The sequence below is a fragment of the Coffea eugenioides genome, chromosome 2 (assembly GCF_003713205.1).
Source record: "Coffea eugenioides isolate CCC68of chromosome 2, Ceug_1.0, whole genome shotgun sequence".
NCBI classification, from domain to species: Eukaryota; Viridiplantae; Streptophyta; class Magnoliopsida; order Gentianales; family Rubiaceae; genus Coffea; species Coffea eugenioides.
In genome coordinates, this window is record NC_040036.1 from 70,719,951 (window position 1) to 70,742,797 (window position 22,847).

Here is a 22,847-nt window from a genome sequence, read left to right on the forward strand (position 1 = left end):
TATGCTATTTTAATACAATGTTGCATTTTTATAATTAAGAAATATTTATCACCAAACTAACCCTATAACCACCCCTACAAAAGAACTTTGCAAATTACAATCACATTTCAAAAAAATCACAAATGTCCAACTAAATGTAAAGTTGTTTGTATTTATTTTAATACATAAAAAGTAGTGGGTTATAACCAACCCTATCACTAATCAAATTTAAAATTTAAAACATTCCCACTATTTACTTCATAAACCATTTATAGTTTGTTATTTATACTTTAAATTCTTTTTACTCCTTAATTAAAGACAAATGCTCATTTACATGCTATTTTAATACAATTTTAATTTGGAAGCATGCAACATTATCAAGAAACAGCAGAACCAATTAGGACTAGATTTTGACCCCAAAAAAAATTAGGCCTAGATGCCATTGACACGTTGCCGTAACTTGCGATGCCAATTAGGACTATTTAGCACCTTTTTTTTTTGCAAGGAATTAGAGCACTGTAAAGCTTATTTAGGCAAACTTTACCTCATCGGTGATTTGAGTATCAAGTTATTGAATATACTACAAATCCTATAATCATGCTCACATTTCCCCCACGTTTCCCCCACGTTTCTTGATCATCTAATAAGGAAACCATAAAAACTAACGAGAGAGTAAGAAAAACATTAAAAAAGAAAAATGCATGGTTGACGCAACAGACGGCTTTTATAACTTAAAATGGTTGATGCATGGTTGCAAACACAATTATTGGAAATATTAGCATCTTAAATGCATATGAAGAAAAGAAAAAGAATATGTAACAAATTCAGCAATTTTTTAAGTGCATTTTTGTCCAAATTTAATTATGTTATTCATAGTTATAGTTCAACTTTATGAGGAGTATACATACATACTTCTTCCCTATTACCTATCACTTCAGGAAGCGAGAAGACGCTTCAGCTCAGATTATGAAGACACCAATCCCTCCTTTAAAACACTACAACCAAGTAAAACTTTTTCATTTTAGTTAAAGATTAAATCGTTGCCTAGTGTTTATATCTTCTGCACCCAAGACTGCAATATTTAGTTTTCAAAACTTTCAAACATATATTCTTATGTAACATATATTTTCAAGGATAGTTAAGAATATGTCCTTGAAATCTAAGCATAAACATTAATGAACAGTTTCTGTCCAGATAAAAAGTTAATGAAATATATTTTTACATGTATATGTATTGCAAGAGAGGTAGGGAAGGGTAACATTTGATGCTTGCTGTGCTTTTAGTATTTCTCTAGATATTCTTTATTGGAGCTTTGTTCAAATTTTTTAATATATGTTAAGGGTTTAGATAAGGTACATAAATACAATATAGATTAGATACTAAAATAGTACTTTTTAAATTTTTAAGCTTTTTCAATGTAACTAATATAACTAATTCATTTCCAACACACAGAATAAAAGAAATATATTAGTTAACCTTCATAATTTATTTTTTAACCTTTCAAATTTAATTTTTTCAAAAATATATACCCCAACAATAATATACGTAAACAAACTACTAGCCACGTGCATGTTAGTGGTTTTAGCCATGTATTTCAAATTACTACATGTACCAAAATATATTTATATAGGGATTATTGTATTAACTGTGGGTGTTAACAACAACAATTCTATTGGTACTTAATTTTCATTTGATTAGAATACAATTGTATATCTGACCATTGATGCTATTTCTTCTTTAACTATTGTATTTCTTTGGTTAACAATTCTTATACAATGTATCACATCATTACATTTAAAACAAATAAAAAAATTATTGATTGTTAGTTTAATATATATTTTAATGCATTTCTAGATCAAATAAATGAAAATTCTGCCTCTCCTCAAGTTTGACAGCCATCAATATCACCAGTGATATGGTAAAGATAAAGGTTTTTATATCGTCAAACTCATCTTGCAATTACACTTTTTGCTACATTATCTTGCTAAATCAACTGTTTACATGACAGAATATTAGATGGAATACATAATGACTTAGCAATTATTGAAGTTTCCCTCACACCAACGTCGCCATGTGATGGCCATAACGATGGTAAGATCTAGGTTTCTCACTTATTTTTAACGCATAATTAACCATTACCATTGCATTTTCAATTCTATTAATGTAACTTATACACCTTATTTTCTATATTTAATGTTCATGATATAATGTTTATGAATTATTAAAATTATGCAGACTCATCTAAAGAATTTGTTCCTGCTACGCAAGACGTTGTGCCTGTTAACATAGTTACAGCAAAACAAATTGGTACACATGACGCTGTGCCTGGTAACATAGTTACAGCAGAATAAATTGGTAATGTTCTCATACCTTTCTCATGTAATTATATTTAATATTTTTTTAAATATGGTCTTAAGTACACAAATTAAGGGTGCTCATGGATCAAATAATCAATTCATTTCTAATTTAGCTAACCATACCCTTCCTCAATTCGAATGGTTGCTTAGTGACCGGTTAATCTATAACATAGGGTCAGATTTACAATGTAATATATCCTTCTTCCAAGAAAAAAAAAGAAAAATATTTAGATTGACAAATCCAAAAAAAACAATAGTTCTAAATTGAATAATTTTATTTAATTTTATAACTCTACAAAATCATTAATACGAAATAGACTTGCAAATCAAAAAATACAAAATTTATCAAATCAATAATATCATTTAATCTTACAAATCTAAAAAATCATTAATATAAAATAGACTTGCAAAACATAAATTATAATATTTTTCAAATCAATAATATTGTTTAATTTTACAACTCTAAAATATCTTGAATACAAAATAGACTTGCAAATCGAACAATACAACATTTCCGAATCAATAATATTATTTAATCTTACAACTCTAAAAAATCACGACTACAAAAGAATAATAACACATCAAAATACCGAATATTTAAAAGATTTGTTCTTATTTTGCCCATTTGTTGCCACCTATCATTTTTTTTAATAACGATGGTAGGTTGCTCCACTAATTTTGAATTTCACACGTACTTAATTCTCAAGACAATTGTGATAGGTTGTTCAACCAACGAATCAATTCATACAAAGATCGTGCATTTTCATTTGTAGTACGCACTCCATAAAATTCAACAGAATTAATCAAATCACCAATTTTGGCTTTCGTACTAAAAGTTGATTGGTGTGAAGAGTGTTCGCACCTTCATGCAAAATTATCAAATCGAATGTATAATATTTGTAAATATTTCATTTTAACAACATTTAATTACATTCATTTTTATTCATATATCATTCATTTTCTAATATAAATTTTTATTATTTTTTCAGGATCTATCTTCCGAAAAAAGACAATTTTTGAATGATATACACATTCCATCATATTTCAAACTATTGTTAGACAAATATTACATTTTAATTCTGTTGGTACAATTTTTTAACCTTTTTTAATTCACCCTTTTATTTTCATTTTTTCAATAATGTCAGTATCGTGCGTAGCACGGGTATTCACACTAGTTTAAGAGTAAATCTTATATATATTAACAATATATATATTATTACCGTTGAATTCATGATACACGTGTAAAGGTTAAATTTTAAATTCAAAATTTGCATAATTATCATTTATCTAATACTAATAGTATATATATTTTCAGTGTATAGAAGATTAATCCAATGTTTAACCACACTAGCTTCATCCATTATCACGTTCTACCTTGGATTCACTGTTTTCTACGAATGGGGTTTTGTTAACCAGTAAATGGATTTGATCCCTTGAAATTCGTGCTGCCTCTAGTCTGCTAGCATCCAATTTCTCTGTTTTTGTTTTTCTAAACCATGTTAAATTTGGATTGCTAAAAAAAAAAAAGAAAGTTTCATCTAATTTTGAGAATTGGTCTCCCAAGAAATTTTCTGTTTCTTTTCTTTTCACAACCCCAAAAAGGTGCAATTCTTGGATAAGAGACAAGAACATTCACATGTGGTATTTGTTTCAAATAATGCAAAAAAGTGTGCACAAATTGAAGCTGTAGGATTAGTTTAAGAAAGAAATTATTCCTCACAAAATGTATACAGTGAATACTTTTTCATAGGCCAGCATGATGTGTGGATCTAATGTATATAATGTAATCTTCCCCTTAGATTTAGTCACGTGTGACTAAGCTACAACTGGATCAACTTATTGGTTGTGGTCTCTATACTTGATATGGTCTTTATAATTGATAGTTGGGAAGAAAATATTGCTGTTGCAAAGGGGAAACTAACCAGCCTGTTATTTCCTTTATGACAACATAAGGAGTCTACAATAGTAGGAGTAATACAATAAAAAAAAGCCTGTGATAATAAGGAGTCTACAATATTGGGAGTAATACGACTAGGGGTGCATTCGCGTTAAGTCGAGTTCGAAGAGTGCACCACTCAAGATAAATACTGAACTCGAATTTGTCGAACTTTTAGAAGTCGAGCTCAAACTTAAATTTAACTTCAGTTTACCTTAATCAAGTTCAAACTCGAGTTTAATTAAATCTAATCAAGTCAAATCAAGTTCAATCAAGCCTATTCGAGTATAATTGAGCCTATTCGGGTCTAATCAAACTCATGTAATAAAAATTAATATTTTACATATAAGTTTAAATAAAGGATATTATTGATATTTCACAATAATAAATATAAAAAAATTAAAATATACATTATAAAAAACTCGATTAGACTAATCGAACCTTCGAGTACAAAATATTGAAGCTTGAGCTCGACTCGTGAACTCAAATGAGTAGTTCGAAATCAAACTCGAGCTCGAGTCAATCTGTTGACCAAGTAGTTCACGAGTTCAAGTCGAGTTACTTGGTTCAACATCACCCCTAAATACAACCAACAAACCACTGACCCATAAATGGTGGAGTTACAAGTGTCACAATTCAATAGTACTACAACTAAACTCACAAAGAGGAGGAGGAGAAACTCACATATGGTGAGATTTGAAAAAATGACTTCAGTAAATTTCCCCCTAATTATCATCTGTTGTAACTTTTCTGCAACAGGTGGTACAGGAGATAGTTGAGGGGCGTGGTTTGCCATTAACCTTAACATAGATGGTCTATATGTTGTACAGCCTTGTTGGATAACACAAACTGATCATGGATTCCCCAGTTTCTGTCCCAAACTCTTTCACTACCCAGAACTGGCAGCCACCCCCACTGTTTATGTCCCAAGCTATTGTCAACCTGCCCAGTATTGGCAGCCACCTTGAACAAACACGCAAGAACAAGAAATCAAATTGAGGAATATGAAGTCTTCTCACCAAAGGGGTCATATTGATTGGTTAGGGATTCTCTGACAGAATCTAAGAACTTCTCAGTATGATCACAATGCCATTTCTGGGCATATATCACCAAGAACGCATACTGCAGCATTTCAGTTTTTTCCCATCTCTGTTACTGTAATTCATCTGAATGAATTTAATGAGATGGTAATATCTTAACCGATGTTCAACTCAGACTATGTGACAAGATACAGCTATTGAATTAATACGCCCAAGCCAGGCAACTTCAACTACTCAAATAAATCTGAGAGCTATTCAGAAATCTATGCTTTGCTTTAGTTTACATGAAATTTTTCCCATGCAAGCTACCTACACTTCTTATGAGCCACCAGGGGAGCCCAAGTATATCTTAACTGTTTTAGAATATCTTATCGCAACCTATTACAGACTTCATTCGGATGCCTATAGCATCTTTTACAAGAAACTCCTCAGCTGCCGACCTGAAATGTCAAAGCAAGAGCACATTCATGGTTACTGCATACGGCATATTAATTAGGGAAAAAGTCCATGATGTTTGACTCTTTGCACTACAAATGTGTAAATTGAAAAGATGGAAGAACTTCTTGTACTTCTGCAATTTTCCATAGCTAAATAATGGTGTAAACTTCAGATGGTAAATGAACCAGTGACACAATGCTGAAAGGCAGATTGTTGAATGTAATCAATTTGCAAAACATGCATTCTGGGTGTACGAGCCACCATACAAACAATTTCAGTAACATCAGAAGCACTCTGCATTTTTACTAAGAATGTATCATGGGAGGCACTATATCAAATGATATTCGAAGATATGCCTAAGAATGTAAAATTTACAGGATTACCAATTTTTTATTTGTAGTTTTTGTCATTGGTTTCACAAGAGATACATTTAGCAAGAAGTGAAGCTAGAATAGAACTGACATGGCAACTGGAAAGTGATGCTAGACTGAAGCTAGACCAAGCCATCCAAAACAATATGCATAGGAGTTTAATGAAGATAGAGAAACTCCAAGAGTAAACTTCCCTTGGGCGATTTGCAGGCTTCAATTCAGATAGCCCATTTCTCCTCTCACTATAATGTGCCAAAAAAGTAAAGACAAAAGGAAACAACCTTGGTCTTTTAGTATTATACTTGCAAAAACTAGGTAAACTTCAACTAAGCATCCTTCGGATTTAGGCTTTTTTTTTTTTCTTTTTTTGGGTAAAAAACATAACAGAACCAATGCCAATTATAGAGTTGTCTGATTATCTCATGCAAATGAATCTTTCAACAGGAAATAAGTACAATTCAAAGCTATGTAGATAGACACTTTGGTAAAGGCCTCACCATCTTTTGCAATTTGGAAGAGAGGAATCACTGGTCAACATCGATATCTCTGGTCTAGTTATAGTTTAGTCTACTGGATGTTCTACTTCAAAATCAAGGGAAACAGGACAGAAGCCTATTCCATCTTGAAAAGAGAGATGAATATCCTATTCTGTAATGAAAAGAGATAATAAGACCTTTACCATTATGGTATCTTCTTTAGCCACAATCAATTAGCAACAGAAGAATATTATCCAAAAAATTATACCAAAACAGCCAATATTTTTTATCTGTGACAGATTATATAGAATAAAAATGCAGGACAATGTGTCAGGACAACATAAATAATGCATCTAAATATTTTTACAATATAGGATGTCCAAATTGCAGGTACATATAAGTGATACAATAATTGCAAGAGTAGAACAAAAAAGAAGGAAAACAGCAAATGATTCTGAGCTATTGTGGTTGCAGAAGAAGATCCAAGCTGCAAATAGTGAAAAAACAGTTGAGTTTCACCTAACAAAGAAGTGGTTGAGGTTACTGATTTTATCCCCATAACAGCCTTCAGAACTAGGTTGGGATCCAAAAGTGTTGTATTTCAGTCCACAATTCTAGACTGTTTTTTGAACTAAAACAACTGAACCAGATAGTCAGGTAGATGCAATCTCTAAATAGACAAGCCAGAGGTGCTATAAGGAGTGGATTTTTTTTAGTATTATATATATATATATATATACATACACACACACACACACACACATACATGGTTAACTGAGCAAAGGTATTACCAAAGTTTGCAGTCAATTATGAGATTCCTACTTGAGCACCAAGGTTGTAGAACATGTTTATATTTTTTATTGTGCCAGAGTACTTGTCAGAATCACCCATCAAAGCACTAACTATTTAAGATTCAAAAAAGTTTCCCATCTTGTTCAATTGCAAAGGAAAAGTATGGGGAACAACTCTAGTAATCAAATGCGACAAGTATCAATATTCACCGTATGATTGTGGTATTAAACCAAGCTTGGGCAAAGTTTTAATACAACCCTCAGGAAGGGAACTGTATTAAGAGGAAGGAGGTGGGGTGGAGGGGGAATAATCCTGCCACATAGGAAGTAGACCTAAAAATTACATTAGAGATAATTTATTCAGGTAACTGCTCTAATGTGAAAGCTAATTCAAGATACCACTTGCTAATATTAGGTTGCATGATAATATATTTTCCTGCAATTTTTAGTCAAATAAAAACTTTTTCAGGCAACTTTCATCAGCAAAAAAGTTGATCTAGTCAAAAGTTTCCAGGAATGAGTGCAAATCACAAAGATGAAATTAAAACTGTGAAGCTGCACGTCAGAAAAGGATATATGCTAGGTGAAAGCACACAATTAAGAAAAACTCAAGCAAAACCTGGAGGCAATACAGGATGAATTTCAATTAATCCATCAGGAGCACTATCTCTACTAATTGTTTGTCATTTGAAACAGTGCAGTCTATGGAGAACCTAAAGAAGTTATGAAAAGATAACCGTACATTGAGAGAATAAAAAGCAACCAAGTTCTACTATTCTTTTACACTTCTGAATGAGAACACCACAGGTCAGTGGCATCTTTTACTAGGGGGAAGCTTCTAAGTTACTCTATATCTAATCCATCACAAAATTAAACAGATAAGTTGCTAGCTTACACAAAGATCTTTGTAATATTTGATGATTGTACTCTCCAGAATTAAACCTGAAGAGCCAGCGGTAGTAGGAAGATAGATAAGCAATCAATAATTGCAGAGAACTTCAACTAGAACTTTAAATGTCAGCATCATTAGTGTCAGATTGTGATCCTACCAACATGTAAGTGACACATTGCAGGTAACACTAGAGAACTTCCAATTTTACAAAAGATGGTGGCCAATAACTAATGACCAAGTAAGGGTTCCAACAAGATTGCAAACCAAAAAACCTATTAATTTTACCACAAAGAATGGAAAATTGGACAAACAGAGGAGAGTTTTACAGGCAAGTAAATTCGAGCTAGCCATTATGTCATTCCTTAATGTTCTGTTAGCATATTGGAGGACAAAGAACCTCAGATATCGAGAAGATAATTTAAGGATACATCCCTAGCCGACTTACTCCAGTATCAAGAAATGTACAGTACTGAAGCTAGACTCAAGAAACTAGGAAGCCAAACGAAATACAAGACAACCATGGCAAATGAAACTGAGCAACTTCAATTCTCTACCTGAATGTATGCAGCTAACCTCATCAAAGTCCTGGAGGCATGGATTCAGGTTCAATGTCAAACGTAACATCTGAAACATCACCAGGAACATTGCAGGCCTTCCGAACAGAGGGTACTTTATGTGAGAACCTATAGAGGTTACTAGACCTTATCAGAAATGAACCATCCTCATCCTGTCTTCTTCTCTGAAATGAATTTAACGATCCTCCCATTTTGTCCAAGCAAGCAACTCTAATGTCAAATAGTGAAGAACCACTTGTCTGATATTCAAGAACCTCCACAATTTCATACTTACACTGCCTATGATTTTCTGGGTCACAGGCCCAGGCAAATATATCCCAGTCCTTATAAATGGCCCAAGTCTCTCCTGCACCAGGAAGTACGCAGTAACGATTGTGCACTTTTTCAAGACAACAAACTTGATGTGAGAATACAGTTGCAGCTTCCACACTTGTTCTCTCCCGTTCAAACATCCCACAGCCAACTGGTAAGCCAGCATTGATCCACTTGTTTTCACCAGGAAACCCCCATAAAGGCTTGAGCCAAGCAACACCAAGCCTAATTATTCCACCGCTTTGGAAAACTGTCATGATTTGGGCATAAGCTCTTGGTATTATATCTTTTCCATCATAACAAGCCCAGGTTTGACCATACTTAAATCGACTAACTAGTTTCTCCTTCTCAATATCATCATAGAAAGACCCAGGACTATTAATCGGATTTGAAACAATATTGTCCTTGGAATCAGTATCTGAGTCAGAATCATCAATAACTATGATATTTTGAGTGCAAAAAGCCTTTGCCATGACTTCTTTTACGTCTATATCACCCAACCCTGAACACGAATATAACAATGAAATCTGAATTTGAAGAATTACTAAGTTTATTAGCATAACCTATGAAAAGAATCTCTACCTGATTTACCAAGATCATCAGCTGTAACCTGTCCAGCATTTTTTCCATCTATGCAGCTTCTTTTAGACCGATGGCTGCTTTCTTCTTCCAAGTTCATCACTTCTTCATCAGCATCAAGAATTTTTCCGGAGCCCCATGCCAGGTTACCACATCTCTTCAATGGTGGATGATTATAAGGTGCATTATCCCCCGCCTTCTCTTCTTCATCACACCCGCGAATCGAAACAAGTTTCAACTTTAACTCCAAAATCTCCTCCCTCACTTCAAGTTCTTCCTTGCGCTTCTCTAATCTTTTCTCTTTCTCATCAATCTCATTTTTCCTTCTCTCCATCTGATTTTGAAACAGCCTGAGCTCCCCAAAAAGACCCTGAAAATGTCCCTCTTTTAAAGCAAGATCCTTTATCTTTTCATCGACAAAATCCTTATACTTCCCAAGCAGCATTTCCTTCTCTTCCATCCTCTGCAGAAGCTCTTTCATCAACTTTTCCTTTTTACCTAACTCCTTAAACATCTGCTCTACCCATACTCTCCTTACATCAAGTTTTGTCATGCTCTGGCTGACTGATTCTTGAACCACCTTCAATTTCTCCTGTTTTGACTCAAGCCCATTAAAGCATTCCTCGAAACAGTTCTGCATCTGTAATAAATGGCCATCATATTCCTTCCATTCACTTGTCGCCAAGTACATTAGAGCTTGGACTCTGTTCTTCTTTTCTTCATTGAGTTTCATTGCCTCAGATAATTTTTCTGAAATGTCCATCCTTTTTTTTTTTGGATTTTGGTACACGAATATTTCAAGATTGGCTTTGATTAGTGGTGGGTTTGGAGAAGCATCGAAATGGAACGTTTTTCTCTTAACTGTGTTGGGGGTAAGAAAGGAGCAACTCCAGGTTAAAGGGTACAGTACTGGAGGAGAAAGGCTACCCGGTTCGAGGCGCATTCAAATTTTTCTGGGGGTAGGGTCTTCGGATGAGCATCGGATGCCTCTTTGCTTCTGTTAGTACATTTTGTTTTGGGCAAAAAAACCGCTGTAGTCCTTGAACTCTTAACTTTGCGCACTTTTAATCCTTCAATTAATAAGTGCTTAAATATAATCTTTTAATTAATAAAAATGTGTAATCATAGTCTTCCGTCCAATTTGGTTGTTAAGATGGACAGAATGATACAAAAAATAAAGGGATAATTTCAGAAACCTCCCTTGAGATTTTTAACAATTTCATTTAACTCCCTTAAAGATTTAAAAAATTATACATACCTCTCTTATCATTTAAAATGATAATACTACCCTTAAATATTTTAATAAAATTTCCTTGTTTGGTATGTATATACTTAGAATGACCTTTAAAAATTTTTTTTCATTCTTTTAATTTTGCGCACTTTTAATCCTTCAACTAATAAGTGCTTAAATATAATCTTCTAATTAATAAAAATGTGTAGTCATAGTCCTTCCGTCCAATTTGACTGTTAAGATGGACGGATGGACGGAATGATACAAAAATGATACAAAAAATAAAGGGATAATTTCATAAACCTCCCTTGAGATTTTTAACAATTTCATTTAACTCCCTTAAGATTTAAAAAATTATACATACCTCTCTTATCATTTAAAATGATAATACTACCCTTAAATATTTTAATAAAATTTCCTTGTTTGGTATGTGTATACTTAGAATGACCTTTAAATTTTTTTTTTCATTCTTTTTCCTTCTTATTCCTTTTTTTTAAAAGTTTTTTACTAATAAAACTGTAAAACTACCACTATCACCTCTAGTTTCTATTGTAATCGAATGTCCAACTAGTGATTTTTTTGATGAGTTAACTTTATATGCAATCCAATGTATTTGCTGATCTTTGTTTTCTATTTTTTGGTATTAGAATTAACAATACATGAAAAGAAAATGGCCCAAAATTATTAAATTATGATAATCCAACTACTCGAAAAATTCATAAACTCTAAATGAATTATTTCAATATTTTTTTCTATCTTAAAAATTTAAATCCATAATAAAATACCATCAAAAGTATCCTATCATAGTGATAAAATTATTATTATAGTTGTTTATCAAATAGTAGCTATGGACTTGAAAATTTTGGGACATTTACTAGATAATCTTATAATTATATAGGGAAGTAAATTAAAACTCATTACACAAGGGTATTTTTGGATATTCATTTAAAAATTTGAACAAGTTAATATTATTTTAAGGTTTTGTTACTAAAACAATCAAATCAAGGGAAGTAAGTGTAATTTTTCAAACCTCAGGAGAGCTCAGTGAAATTGTTAGAAACCTCTAGGGAGGTTTTTGTAATTATCCCAAAAATAAATGTCATGTGAGCAATCTGTGATGCGTTTCCCATCTATCTTAACAGCCAAATTGGACGGAAGGACTACAACTACACATTTTTATTAATTGGAGAACTACGTTTACGCACTTATTAGTTGGAAGACTAAAAGTGCGCAAAATTGAAAGTTTGAGGACCATCGCAGTTTTTTGCCCTTTTGTTTTTTATTCTTATTTTTATTTTTTACCCTCTTAGAATTCTACTACTACTATTTAATATTTTAGCCAATGAAAAAATTTTACTCAAAAATGGGTCCGTTTGGTAAGCATAATTTGTTAAAAAAAAAAGAAGATTCGGCTTACATACATTACTAAAAAAAAAATTACATTATTATTTCAATTTCTTTTTCAAATAATTCTTATCAAAACACACTCATAGCCAACAAAATTATTTTGCAAATAATCCCTCAGAATTTGTTTACAACATTTACAATGAAGCATTTTGATCGCTCGTATTTTTGGGGCCTTGCATAATTGATTTTGGGGTTATTTTGGGCTTAAAAAGCACATATAACACCATTGATATTTGAAAATCAATAGAAATGAAAAGAGGCAAACTTAAAATTCTTCATGGTTTCAAATCGAGAAAAATAAACACACAAAAAAAACCTTGTACTTTTTACTTGCCTCAAAAATATTTGTCATGGGATGTGTGAAAGCACTTTTCTTGTGATAAATGAAAATAGAATTTTATATCAAAATGCAACGCCTTTCAAATACAAGAGATCAAAATATTTCGTTTCACATGTGAAGGGCTAAAAATGCTTAGAGGGAATATGTAAGAGATTAGTTTTGTGGTTTTTCATTACCCAATAAAGATTTGGAGGAAAATAATTCACCATTTTAAAATTTGGAGTTCAACGTTTTCATTATATAGCATTCATTGCATTGAATGAAGACTTTGACTATCACAATTTTTAGCATGTAATGAAAGGTGTAGTGACACCTTTTGTCTTCACTTGGATTATCGATTTGCACTTTCCTAGTACATAGAACTCATAAAATATCATAGATCTTCTATTGAAAATTTACAAAAATGTTCATCAATTTCACGAAAATACCTCTAATTTATTTTTTTCTATTCTTTGCAAGCTGGAGTACTGATTTTTTTGGGGGAATTATGAGAATCTTGGAAAATGGTACATCATCATCTTTTTTTTCTAGTTTTTTCATTTTTTTTAAATGAGAGTTTTGGAAGTTGAATAAGTAATGATACTTCAAAAGCTCTTAGAATTTTCCCTCTTTAGCTTGATGATACGTGTCACGGGCCAACTATCGTAGTTTCAACGACTCATGCACCACTAGCGATCGTTTAGCCTCCTTTGCCTAAAAATCACTAGTTCAGCCTAATCTCGTGCGCCCAAGTAGTGTTGGTTGTGCGGAAGCATTAGAAAATCTACATAAAGTGAAGGCTATGAACGGAAAGCTAAAGATAAAGACTTTTGTTTAAAAGAGCTCTCTACTTCTTGATTGCTTCCAACTTTCCAACTTGGTTACAAATGTGGAGGTCTTGCTGTGTTTATAGGCAAAGCCCTCAAGACTCAAGATGGCCCTAGACTCTTCTACCAATTAAGCTATACAATTTGCATTTCTAGATCGTTCCGTCAATCTCTTGAATGTTTCGTTACTCTATGCTACACAAGTGTGAACCTCTAGAAGGTTCCGCATCGTTTTTGTCCCAAGTCACTTATGTACAATGTTCTTGAACAACCTAGAGAGATCCGGAAGCTTCTAGGTTATGCTACACACTTCTAATAATGTTTAGAGAGACCTCCATGCCTTAGCCTCCATGCCTCCATGGCTTGCCACTTGCTTGGGGAATTGGGGTGTGGGTCTACTAACAATCCGAATTTTTTTGCTATTTCTCTCATATACAGTAGTGCATGTCTGCTCAGCCTGGGATAGATGTGCACGGTCACGAGTGGTCAGGTGCAATCCATGTCATCCTCCCTCACTTGAACAAGGCATTGTCCCTGATGCCTTTGGTGCTCCCAGCAGTCGTCGAAACTTGTCTCGTACCATTACATGTTAACGTCCTCCTCTTGCTTCAGGCAGAAGAAGCGACATTGTATTGCATGCAGTGCATACTTAGGCCCTATTTCCTCAGCACGATACTCCCTTATGATGTCTTCGTGCATGTTGCCCCAGTCTGGCATGTACACGGCGTGCTCCTTGTGAAGGACCCCTTTTTTGTCAGGTCAATACTTGGTGATCTTGCCTTTGGTCACCAACTTTTTTAATGCTTTGGCTTGTGAATCAATGTCTTGCCCTTTTTGTATACGGTCGTAGACATCCTCAAACATCGCTACTACTAGAGCCGTGGTGCCCCATGCACCCGTTTCGCACTCCGTTGTTTTATTGCTTAGTTCATGCATTAGAGTCCCTACTCTAACCTTGTCCACGCTCGTTCCCCGGTCCTTTACAACTTTGTCCTTAAGTTGTTGTGGGTTTCTCTCATTCTCGTGAAAATGTTCACGATGCAAGATGCCCCTCCTTGCATAATGAGCATGGTATCCTCATGCAGTACCATGATCGGTCTCAAGTAGTCTATAAATTTCATTCTAAAGACTACCGTATAATCGTCCATTGGAGCAATAGTAAAGGTCGTCGTACTATTCCGTTGCCCTAACTTGATGAGTAAGCGTGCCGCTATCCCGTCCAATGAACCCCACTTGTCATTGACGGCCTTAAATTGGCCCTTGCATAGCTCCCATGTTAGATCCAATAACCATGCAATGCCATCACTCGTGTAATTGACGTCCGCACTTGTGTCCACCAAGGCCTATATTTTGCATCCGTTAATTTTTGCATCGACGAACATTCAGCCTTGTCCTTGGTCATCCACCTTGGCTTCGACCGCACTTAGCCTCGTGCACGCAATCTTGCGTTGTTCTTCCTCATGCTTGCGCTCTTAAATGATAGCGTGTAGCAACTTTCTATTTAGGCAATCCTTTACAAAGTGTAATGATTCTTGGCATACGTAGCACTTGAAGTCCTCGGTCTTGCCCTTCTTGCCTTGAGCCCGTTTGGTTTCATCGATTGCGGAAGAAATCTTAGACCTCTCGTGTACTTTCGCAGGGCTCGAGTGTTGGTCTCCCTCACTTGAATCTTGGTCGAGTCTCTTTCCTTTGTCTCTCCCGTTATCCCTCCATGGAATCTCATATAACTGCTCGGCTGCGGTCGTTGCTTCAGCTAAATCCTTCACGTGTTGGCTTTGGAGTTAGAGTTTGGCCCATGGTCGTAAACCGTCTATAAACGTGAAAAAGTGTTCTTTGGCGACATATCCGTTATCTCTAACAAGAGTTCAAAGAACTCCTTCACGTACTTGTGGATATGCCCATCACTATAGCATAAAAGATGAAACTTGGCCCTAGTTTCATTTTTCGCATCTGCTAGCTAGAATTGATTCTTCAACTTGCTCTTGAACATGTTCCAGAAAGTGATTGCGTCGGACCCACTCCTTATGTCGTCATAACTTCTCCACCACCATACTAAAGCCAAATCTTTTAAGTATAGTGGGGTTGTTCGCATCTTGGCTGCATCTCTCATGATGTCAAGTGCGACAAAATATCGTTCCAACCCGTATAGAAAGTTTTCGATATCGCATGATAAGTTTTCTAGATCAAAGACTGAATGCTATCTTTTGTGCATCTTTTCCATTTAAATAGACAAACTCTGTACCTTCTCCCCTCAGTCAGAATATCTACCTATCTAAAATATTAATTACAGATATGTTAATATACAGCTAATATAGTAGACCATAATCAGCTGCCCTTGATTAGTGCAATTAGTAGACCATAATCAGCTGCCCTTGACTTTTGTAATTAGTAGACTAGATCCCATAATCAGCTGTCCTTGACTTTTGCATTCAGTAGACCAGATCCCATAATCAGCTGTCTTTGACTTTTGCATTTAGTAGACCATAATCAGTTTACCTTGACTTTTGTAATTAATAGACTAGATTAGACTAGATCCCATAGTTAGCTACCCTTGATATCCCCCCTCAAATTGATGCTGGTCGATCAAAAAGCATCAATTTGTCAACCAGAAAATTGTGTCTATGACGAGAGAGAGCTTTAGTAAGTATATCAGCAGTTTGAAGATCAGTGGTGATATGAGGAAGAGAGATAACATGATCATCATATGCTTCGCGGATAGAGTGACAATCAATTTCAATATGTTTTGTACGCTCATGAAATACAGGATTAGCGGCAATGTGAATAACGCTAGTATTATCGGCATGAAGAGGAGTAGGTGCAAGTTGGGGAAACCCAAGCTCACCTAAGAGGCCTCGAAACCAAATGATCTCAGAACATGCAGAGGACATAGCCCGATACTCTGATTCAGTAGAGGATTTAAACACCCTATCTTGCTTTTTGCTTTTCCAAGAAATAAGAGAATTTCCAAGAAACATGCACCTACCAGTAACTGAACGTCTAGTATCTGAACAACCTGCCCAGTCAGCGTCGCTATAGGCTACCAAATGAAGAGGAGAATTTCTGGAGAAGAAAAGACCACGAGAGGAAGTGCCTAGTAAATAACGAATAATGCGACGAATAGCAGCTAGATGGAGATACCTAGGCGCCTGCATGAATTGACTAACTTGTTGAACAGCAAATGAAATATTAGGCCGAGTAATAGTTAAATAGTTGAGACTTCCCACCAATTGTCGATAGAGAAAGGGATCTGAGAGAAAATCACCCTCATCATGGCGATATTTAACATTTACTTCTAAGGGGGTATCAACAGACCGACCATCTTAGAGACCTGCCAAAGCAATTAATTCTTGGATGTATTTATGCTTATGTAAGAAAATACCAGCTGAGGTAGAGTGCACTTCTAGACCCAAAAAATACTATAGAGGACCTAAATCCTTCATATGAAAAGAACGTTGAAGATGCTCCTGAAGTTGAGATATTAATTCAGAGTCATTTCCTGTGATAACAATATCATCAACATATACCAGAAGTAAAACAAGTCCCTTATCAGTCTTGCGAAGAAATAAAGAGGAGTCATACTGACTCTGAACAAATGAGAAGCTAATAAGCGTAGAACGGAACTTATCAAACCAAGCCCGTGGAGCTTGTTTTAAGCCATAGAGTGAGCGCTTTAGCTTACAAACATCAGAAGAAGATGTAGAAAATAACCCTAATGGTGGAGTCATATAAATCTCTTCTTGAAGATCGCCATGTAAAAAGGTATTCTTAACATCCATCTGTCGCAATGACCAGCCTGAAGAAGCAGCAATAGCTAAAACAAGTCGAACTGTTGTCATCTTTGCCACAGGAGCAAAGGTCTGCTCATAATGTACTCCATACTCTTGCCGATTACCAAGAGCTACTAATCATGCTTTATATCTTTCAAGTGAGCCATCAGATCTCAATTTAACAAAAAACACCCATTTACAACCAATGGACTTAACATCATCGGGACAAGGAACAATATCCCAAGTATGATTCTCCTGAAGAGCTTGAAGTTCCCCGTTCATAGCTTTCACCCAACATGCTTGTTTAGCTGCCTGTGAATAGGATGTAGGAACTGTAGTGTTAGTTATAGTGGCAGAGAAATCATACCAATCAGGCGGACGACTAAGACGTATGGACTTTCGATGAGTGGTTGGAGCAAGGATTGGATCAGTGTCGAGAAGAGCTTGTGATGAAGAAGCCTGTCGTCTCTAATAAACAATCCCTAGTTAAAATCGATCAATTGGCGGAGCAATATCATCAAAGCTAGGAAGAACAACACCTTCAGACGAGGAAACATGGTATGGAAGTAGTGCTCATGTTCAAAGAAAATCACATTTCTAGAAATGTGTAGACGATTAGTAATAGCATCATAACACAAAAATCCTTTATGAGTTGTACTATAACTTATGAAAGCACATTTTACAAATTGAGCTGTAAGTTTGTGACGCTCATGAGGAGGTAAGTGAACAAAGCAAACACATCCGAATGTGTGTAAGTTGCCATAATTAGGATGTACACTAAAAAGACGATAATAAGGAGAATCAAAATTCAACTGTTGAGAAGGTAGACGATTAATTAAATAAACTGCAGTAGACAAAGCTTCTACCCAAAATTGAGATGGAACCGAAGACTGCAAGAGTAAGGTCCGTACCATATCCAACAAATGACGATGCTTACGTTCAGCCACCCCATTCTGTTGCGGGGTATAAGGATATGATCGTTGAGATAAAATACCTCTCTGTAGCAAAAATGCTTGAAAGGCATGTGACATATATTTCCCGCCATTGTCAGAGCGTAAAACTTTAATGCAAGTAGAAAATTATGTTTCTACATAAGTCACAAATTTTTGAAAAACAGCAAATACTTCAGCTTTAGTACGCAAAAAATATACCCATGTGAAATGACTATAGTCATCAATGAATGTCACAAAATATTTATATTGCGCATGTGAAACAACAGGAGTAATACCCCAAACATCACTATGAATGATCTCAAAACTTGTATTAGCATGACCACCATGACTAGGAAAAGGTAATATTTTACTTTTCCCTAGTCTACAAGTAGAACAATCAAAAGACAATTTATGATTAGAACACTGATCTTTGCTCCCAAGAAAATCATGCTTTATTAAATGAGATAAAATGACATTATTTGGATGACCTAATCGTTGATGCCGTACTTCAACTTTATTGTCAACAACCATAGAAGCCCCTTCGCGATCATCTTCCCTGACACCTGGTCCTGCACAAGACAACCATCACGAGAGACCGTACATCACAGTTATTATCTACTATCTGACTAACAGAAATCAAACTAGTAGACAACCCTGGAGAGACAAATACATGACGAAAAAAAGGTCTAATATCACCAATGGCTGTAATTGGAAGATTACTGCCGTTAGCAATCTGAATATTTTGTGTACCAGTATACTGCTGTAGATTATGTAGTGATGCAGATGAACCAGTCATATGATTTGATGCTCCAGAATCAACTAACCAAGGAGTAGAAACAATTTTACCTTGACCTTGAAGTCCAAGAGCAGAAAATGCTGAAAAAATCATTTGTTGAACCATTTCTGGAGTAAGTGTTGTGGCTGTGGATGTAGAACCAATAGTGTTAGAGTCTTGGACAGCACCTTGAAAGGCTTGGACTCTTCGATTCTCAGGGCGTGTAGGACAGTCCTTGATGATGTGTCCATTTTGCTTGCAATAATTACAAAATTTCTTTCCACAATTGCGTGCAATATGCCCAAATTCCTTGCAACTATAGCACTATACTTGTCCCTTTCCGCGATTCCTCCCTTGAGCAGCATAGGCAATATTGACAACTTTAGATATCTCCTTTGATGCACCTATGATAGTTTGTGTAGCCATTCTCTGTTCTTCTCGCAACAAGTCACCAAGACATACATTTAAAGAAGGAACTGGATTTCTATTTAACAATCCAGCTCTTACCGCTTCAAATTCAGGCCTCAGTTTCATTAGAAACTGGTCACGCTTACTATCTTCATGAACCGCTTGAATATCGGCTAAGGCTTTGCTTGGTACCTTAGAATAGATTATACTAGAGTATTCGCTCCATAAATTAAGAAATCCAGAATAATACTGCTCAATAGAGAGATTACCTTGGCTATATGTACTAATTTCCAATTCAAGCTGAAATCTTCTTGTTGTATTATCTTGATGATATACACGCTTCAAATGATCCCACATCTCCTTTACTGTATTAAAGGAGCGTAAATTGTTCACCATATGAGCTTCAATAGATGCTAGAATCCAAGAAATAATTCTAGCATCCTTTGCCTCCCATTGAATAATTTCTTTTCCATCTCTAGGTGCTGTAGAAGACCCGTCAACATGAATCCAAAGCTCTTTGCCTTTTAGAAACATCCTAAATTGAAATTCCCATGCTGCATAATTTTTTCCAGTGAACTTGATGGCCAAAGATTCCGTATGTGTTTTTTCCAAAGAGTTTTCCATAGACATTCTTTCAAAAAACAAAGATCTAAATTACAAGAAAGGCTGCCAACCACAATATGATTGACCCAAAAGGATATCTTGAAACCGAATGATTGATCAAAATAATCAACCCAAGAAGAATAACAACTCAGAAAGTTTGGAAAGGCAGAGAAATTCAAATAACCAGCTATGATACCATGACAAGTTTTCTAGATCAAAGACTGAATGCTATCTTTTGTGCATCTTTTCCATTTAAATAGACAAACTCTGTACCTTCTCTCCTCAATCAGAATATCTACCTATCTAATATATTAATTACACATATGCTAATATACAACTAATATAGTAGACCATAATCAGCTGCCCTTGATTAGTGCAATTAGTAGACCATAATCAGCTGCCCTTGACTTTTGTAATTAGTAGACTAGATCCCATAATCAGCTTTCCTTGACTTTTGCATTTAGTAGACCAGATCCCATAATTAGCTGTCTTTGACTTTTGCATTTAGTAGACCATAATCAACTGGCCTTGACTTTTGTAATTAATAGACTAGATTAGACTAGATCCCATAGTCAGCTGCCCTTGATATCGCACACTTTTCTTACTCCACTATAAGTATTCGATCGTGGCACCTCGACCCTTGGTGCGACACGGTGGCTCCCATTGCCCCTTGTGTCCTTAATTGATCCAACCCCAGGCAAAACCTTTGCAGTTCCTCCCGAACGTATGAAGGCTCCTCGGCCGTTGTATTCGCAAACTTGGCCAACTGTGCTCTAGATGCGTCAAGCTCCACCTTGAGCTTGGCAATCTCCTCTTGGAGAGACTCCACCATGAGCCTAATCGTCTCATACCTTTTGAGAAATCTGCCCACAATCTCATTTAGCTCGACCTGCATGTCCCCAAGCAACTCTTCCATATCAAGTTTTGCCAGTTTTCGTTGAGCTTACCCTAGTGGTCGTGGTGATCAATAACAGTTAGCCCTGAGCTAGCCTCTTCTCAAATGCAGCCAACAGCTCTTGAGCAGCGGAGTTGTCCGTACGACCCTTGTCTCGAGTAACCCTCTCCGACTCTTGTGGGACATGTTCCTCCTCGACTTCCCGTTGCATGCTAACGTCTGATGTAGTAGCCATTCACTTGTCCCCTAAACCCACGATATCAAGCACAGCTCTAATTCCAGCTGTCATGGGCTGACTGTCGTAGTTTCAGCGACTCGTGCGACATTATCGATCGTTTAGCCTCCTTTGCCTAAAGATCACTAGTTCAACCTAACCTTGTGCGCCGAATTAGTGTTGGTTGTGCGGAAGTGTTAGAAAACGTACGTAAAGTGAAGGCTATGAAAGAAAAGTTAAAAATAAAGGCATTTGCTCAAAAGAGTTCTCTACTTCTTGATTGCTTCTAACTTTCCAACTTGGTTACAAATGTGGATGTCTTGCTCTATTTATAGGCAATGCTCTCAAGATTCAAGATGACTCTAGACTCTTCTACCAACTAAGTTATACAGCTTGATCTTCTAGAACGTTCTGCTAATCTCTTGAACGTTCCGTTACTCTATGCTACAGAAGTGTAAACCTCTAGAAAGTTCCGCACCGTTCTTATCCTAAGCCTCTTATGTACAATGCTCTTGAACAACCTAGAGAAATTCGGAAACCTCTGGGTCATGCTACATACTTCTAACAATGTTTGGAGAAGCCTCCACGTCTTGCCACTTGCTTGAGAGATTAGGGTATGGGTCTACTAACAGTCTTAAATTTTCTGTTGTTTCTCTTATATACAGTAGTGCATGTCTGCCCGGCTTGGAACGGACACGCATAGTCGCATGCAATTAGGTGCAATCCGTGTCATATGGAAGCGTAATCCCAAAGAAAATGTTGCGGATTATTTCCTAAATGCGAATCTAAGACTCGAAAGAACGAGAGGAATCTCTCAATTTTATTAAAACAATCCAACAAAAGTTTTGATAAAATGTCGATAGATGAATACTAAGAAAAACCTAGGGTTGGCCTATTTATAGGCTACAATATTGATGAATCAAAAAAAAAAAAAACACGGAAATAAAATACAACTTCAACTCAATGTCAGGTCATAAGTCGGACTCAATGATTGGCACCCTTCCAGAGTTGCAAATGAATCAAACCGTTCACGAATGACTCGAGTCTGAGCTCAAACTCGAGTTGATCAAGTCGAACTTGAATTTGAATTCAAGTTCAAAGATACTCAACTTGTTAGTTAGCGAATCGACTCGATATATATTTATTTTTTTATTTTAATAGTAAAATTATATATATTTCTAATATTTTATTATTTATTAAGAAAAATTATTATTTTTATTTATTTTTTAAAAATAAAATAATTATTTTTTATTTTTTTAAGTTCGAACTCAAGTTTTACATTGAAAATTTGTCGAACTCGAGTTTGAATTTCATAAAACTAAGTTGAGATTTGACTCGATTAGGCCAAATGTCGACTCGACTCGACTCAACTTGTTTGCACCCCTACATCCATCTTAGCAAGCCTCTGTAGATTGAACACAAATCAGAATATGATAGGGATCCTATGTTGGCATCCGATTCGACTAAGCTTTGTTTCTTAAGCGACCTTTTTTCTTTGCGTAATCAATCATACTCCAAAACATATTTTCAAGCTACTCCGTATCAATCCCCCCTCCTCCTCTCCCACTCCCACCTGGAAAGAACTCGCCTTGGAGTTAATAGGCACATATGGATATAAAGGCATGTCCAATGAATTATACAAGGTTAAATTAGCAACATTGAAAGTTTGAAAAATGCCAATCGACTCTGGCAAGTCCACCACATAGATATTAGGATTATTGCA

The 22,847-nt window shown here is 35.5% G+C and overlaps 1 protein-coding gene across 2 annotated transcripts; it reads right to left on the reverse strand.

Moving 5' to 3' along the window:
- Nucleotides 1-5,527: 5,527 nt before the first annotated feature.
- On the reverse strand, nt 5,528-10,593 carry LOC113763518. Of its 2 annotated transcripts, XR_003467359.1 has the most exons (4): nt 9,750-10,593; nt 8,835-9,669; nt 6,619-6,769; nt 5,528-5,752 (listed from the first exon to the last, which is right to left on the reverse strand). XR_003467359.1 is itself a non-coding variant. In XM_027307349.1 (2 exons), the coding sequence occupies exons 1-2, from the start codon at nt 10,507-10,509 to the stop codon at nt 8,858-8,860; spliced, it is 1,572 nt and encodes a 523-aa protein (XP_027163150.1). In that variant the 5' UTR covers nt 10,510-10,593; the 3' UTR covers nt 8,787-8,857. The 2 variants fall into 2 exon arrangements, 1 of the variants encoding a protein (XP_027163150.1); XM_027307349.1 differs by lacking the exons at nt 5,528-5,752; nt 6,619-6,769 and having other exon boundaries at nt 8,787-9,669.
- Nucleotides 10,594-22,847: the final 12,254 nt, after the last annotated feature.

Excerpts from the sequence above, each read along its gene's own strand:
- LOC113763518 (XM_027307349.1), bottom strand. The coding sequence starts at position 10,509 with ATGGACATTTCAGAAAAATTATCTGAGGCAATGAAACTCAATGAAGAA. Across the intron at positions 9,670-9,749 it reads TGATGATCTTGGTAAATCAG|GGTTGGGTGATATAGACGTA; the intron begins GTAGAGATTCTT and ends ATTCGTGTTCAG.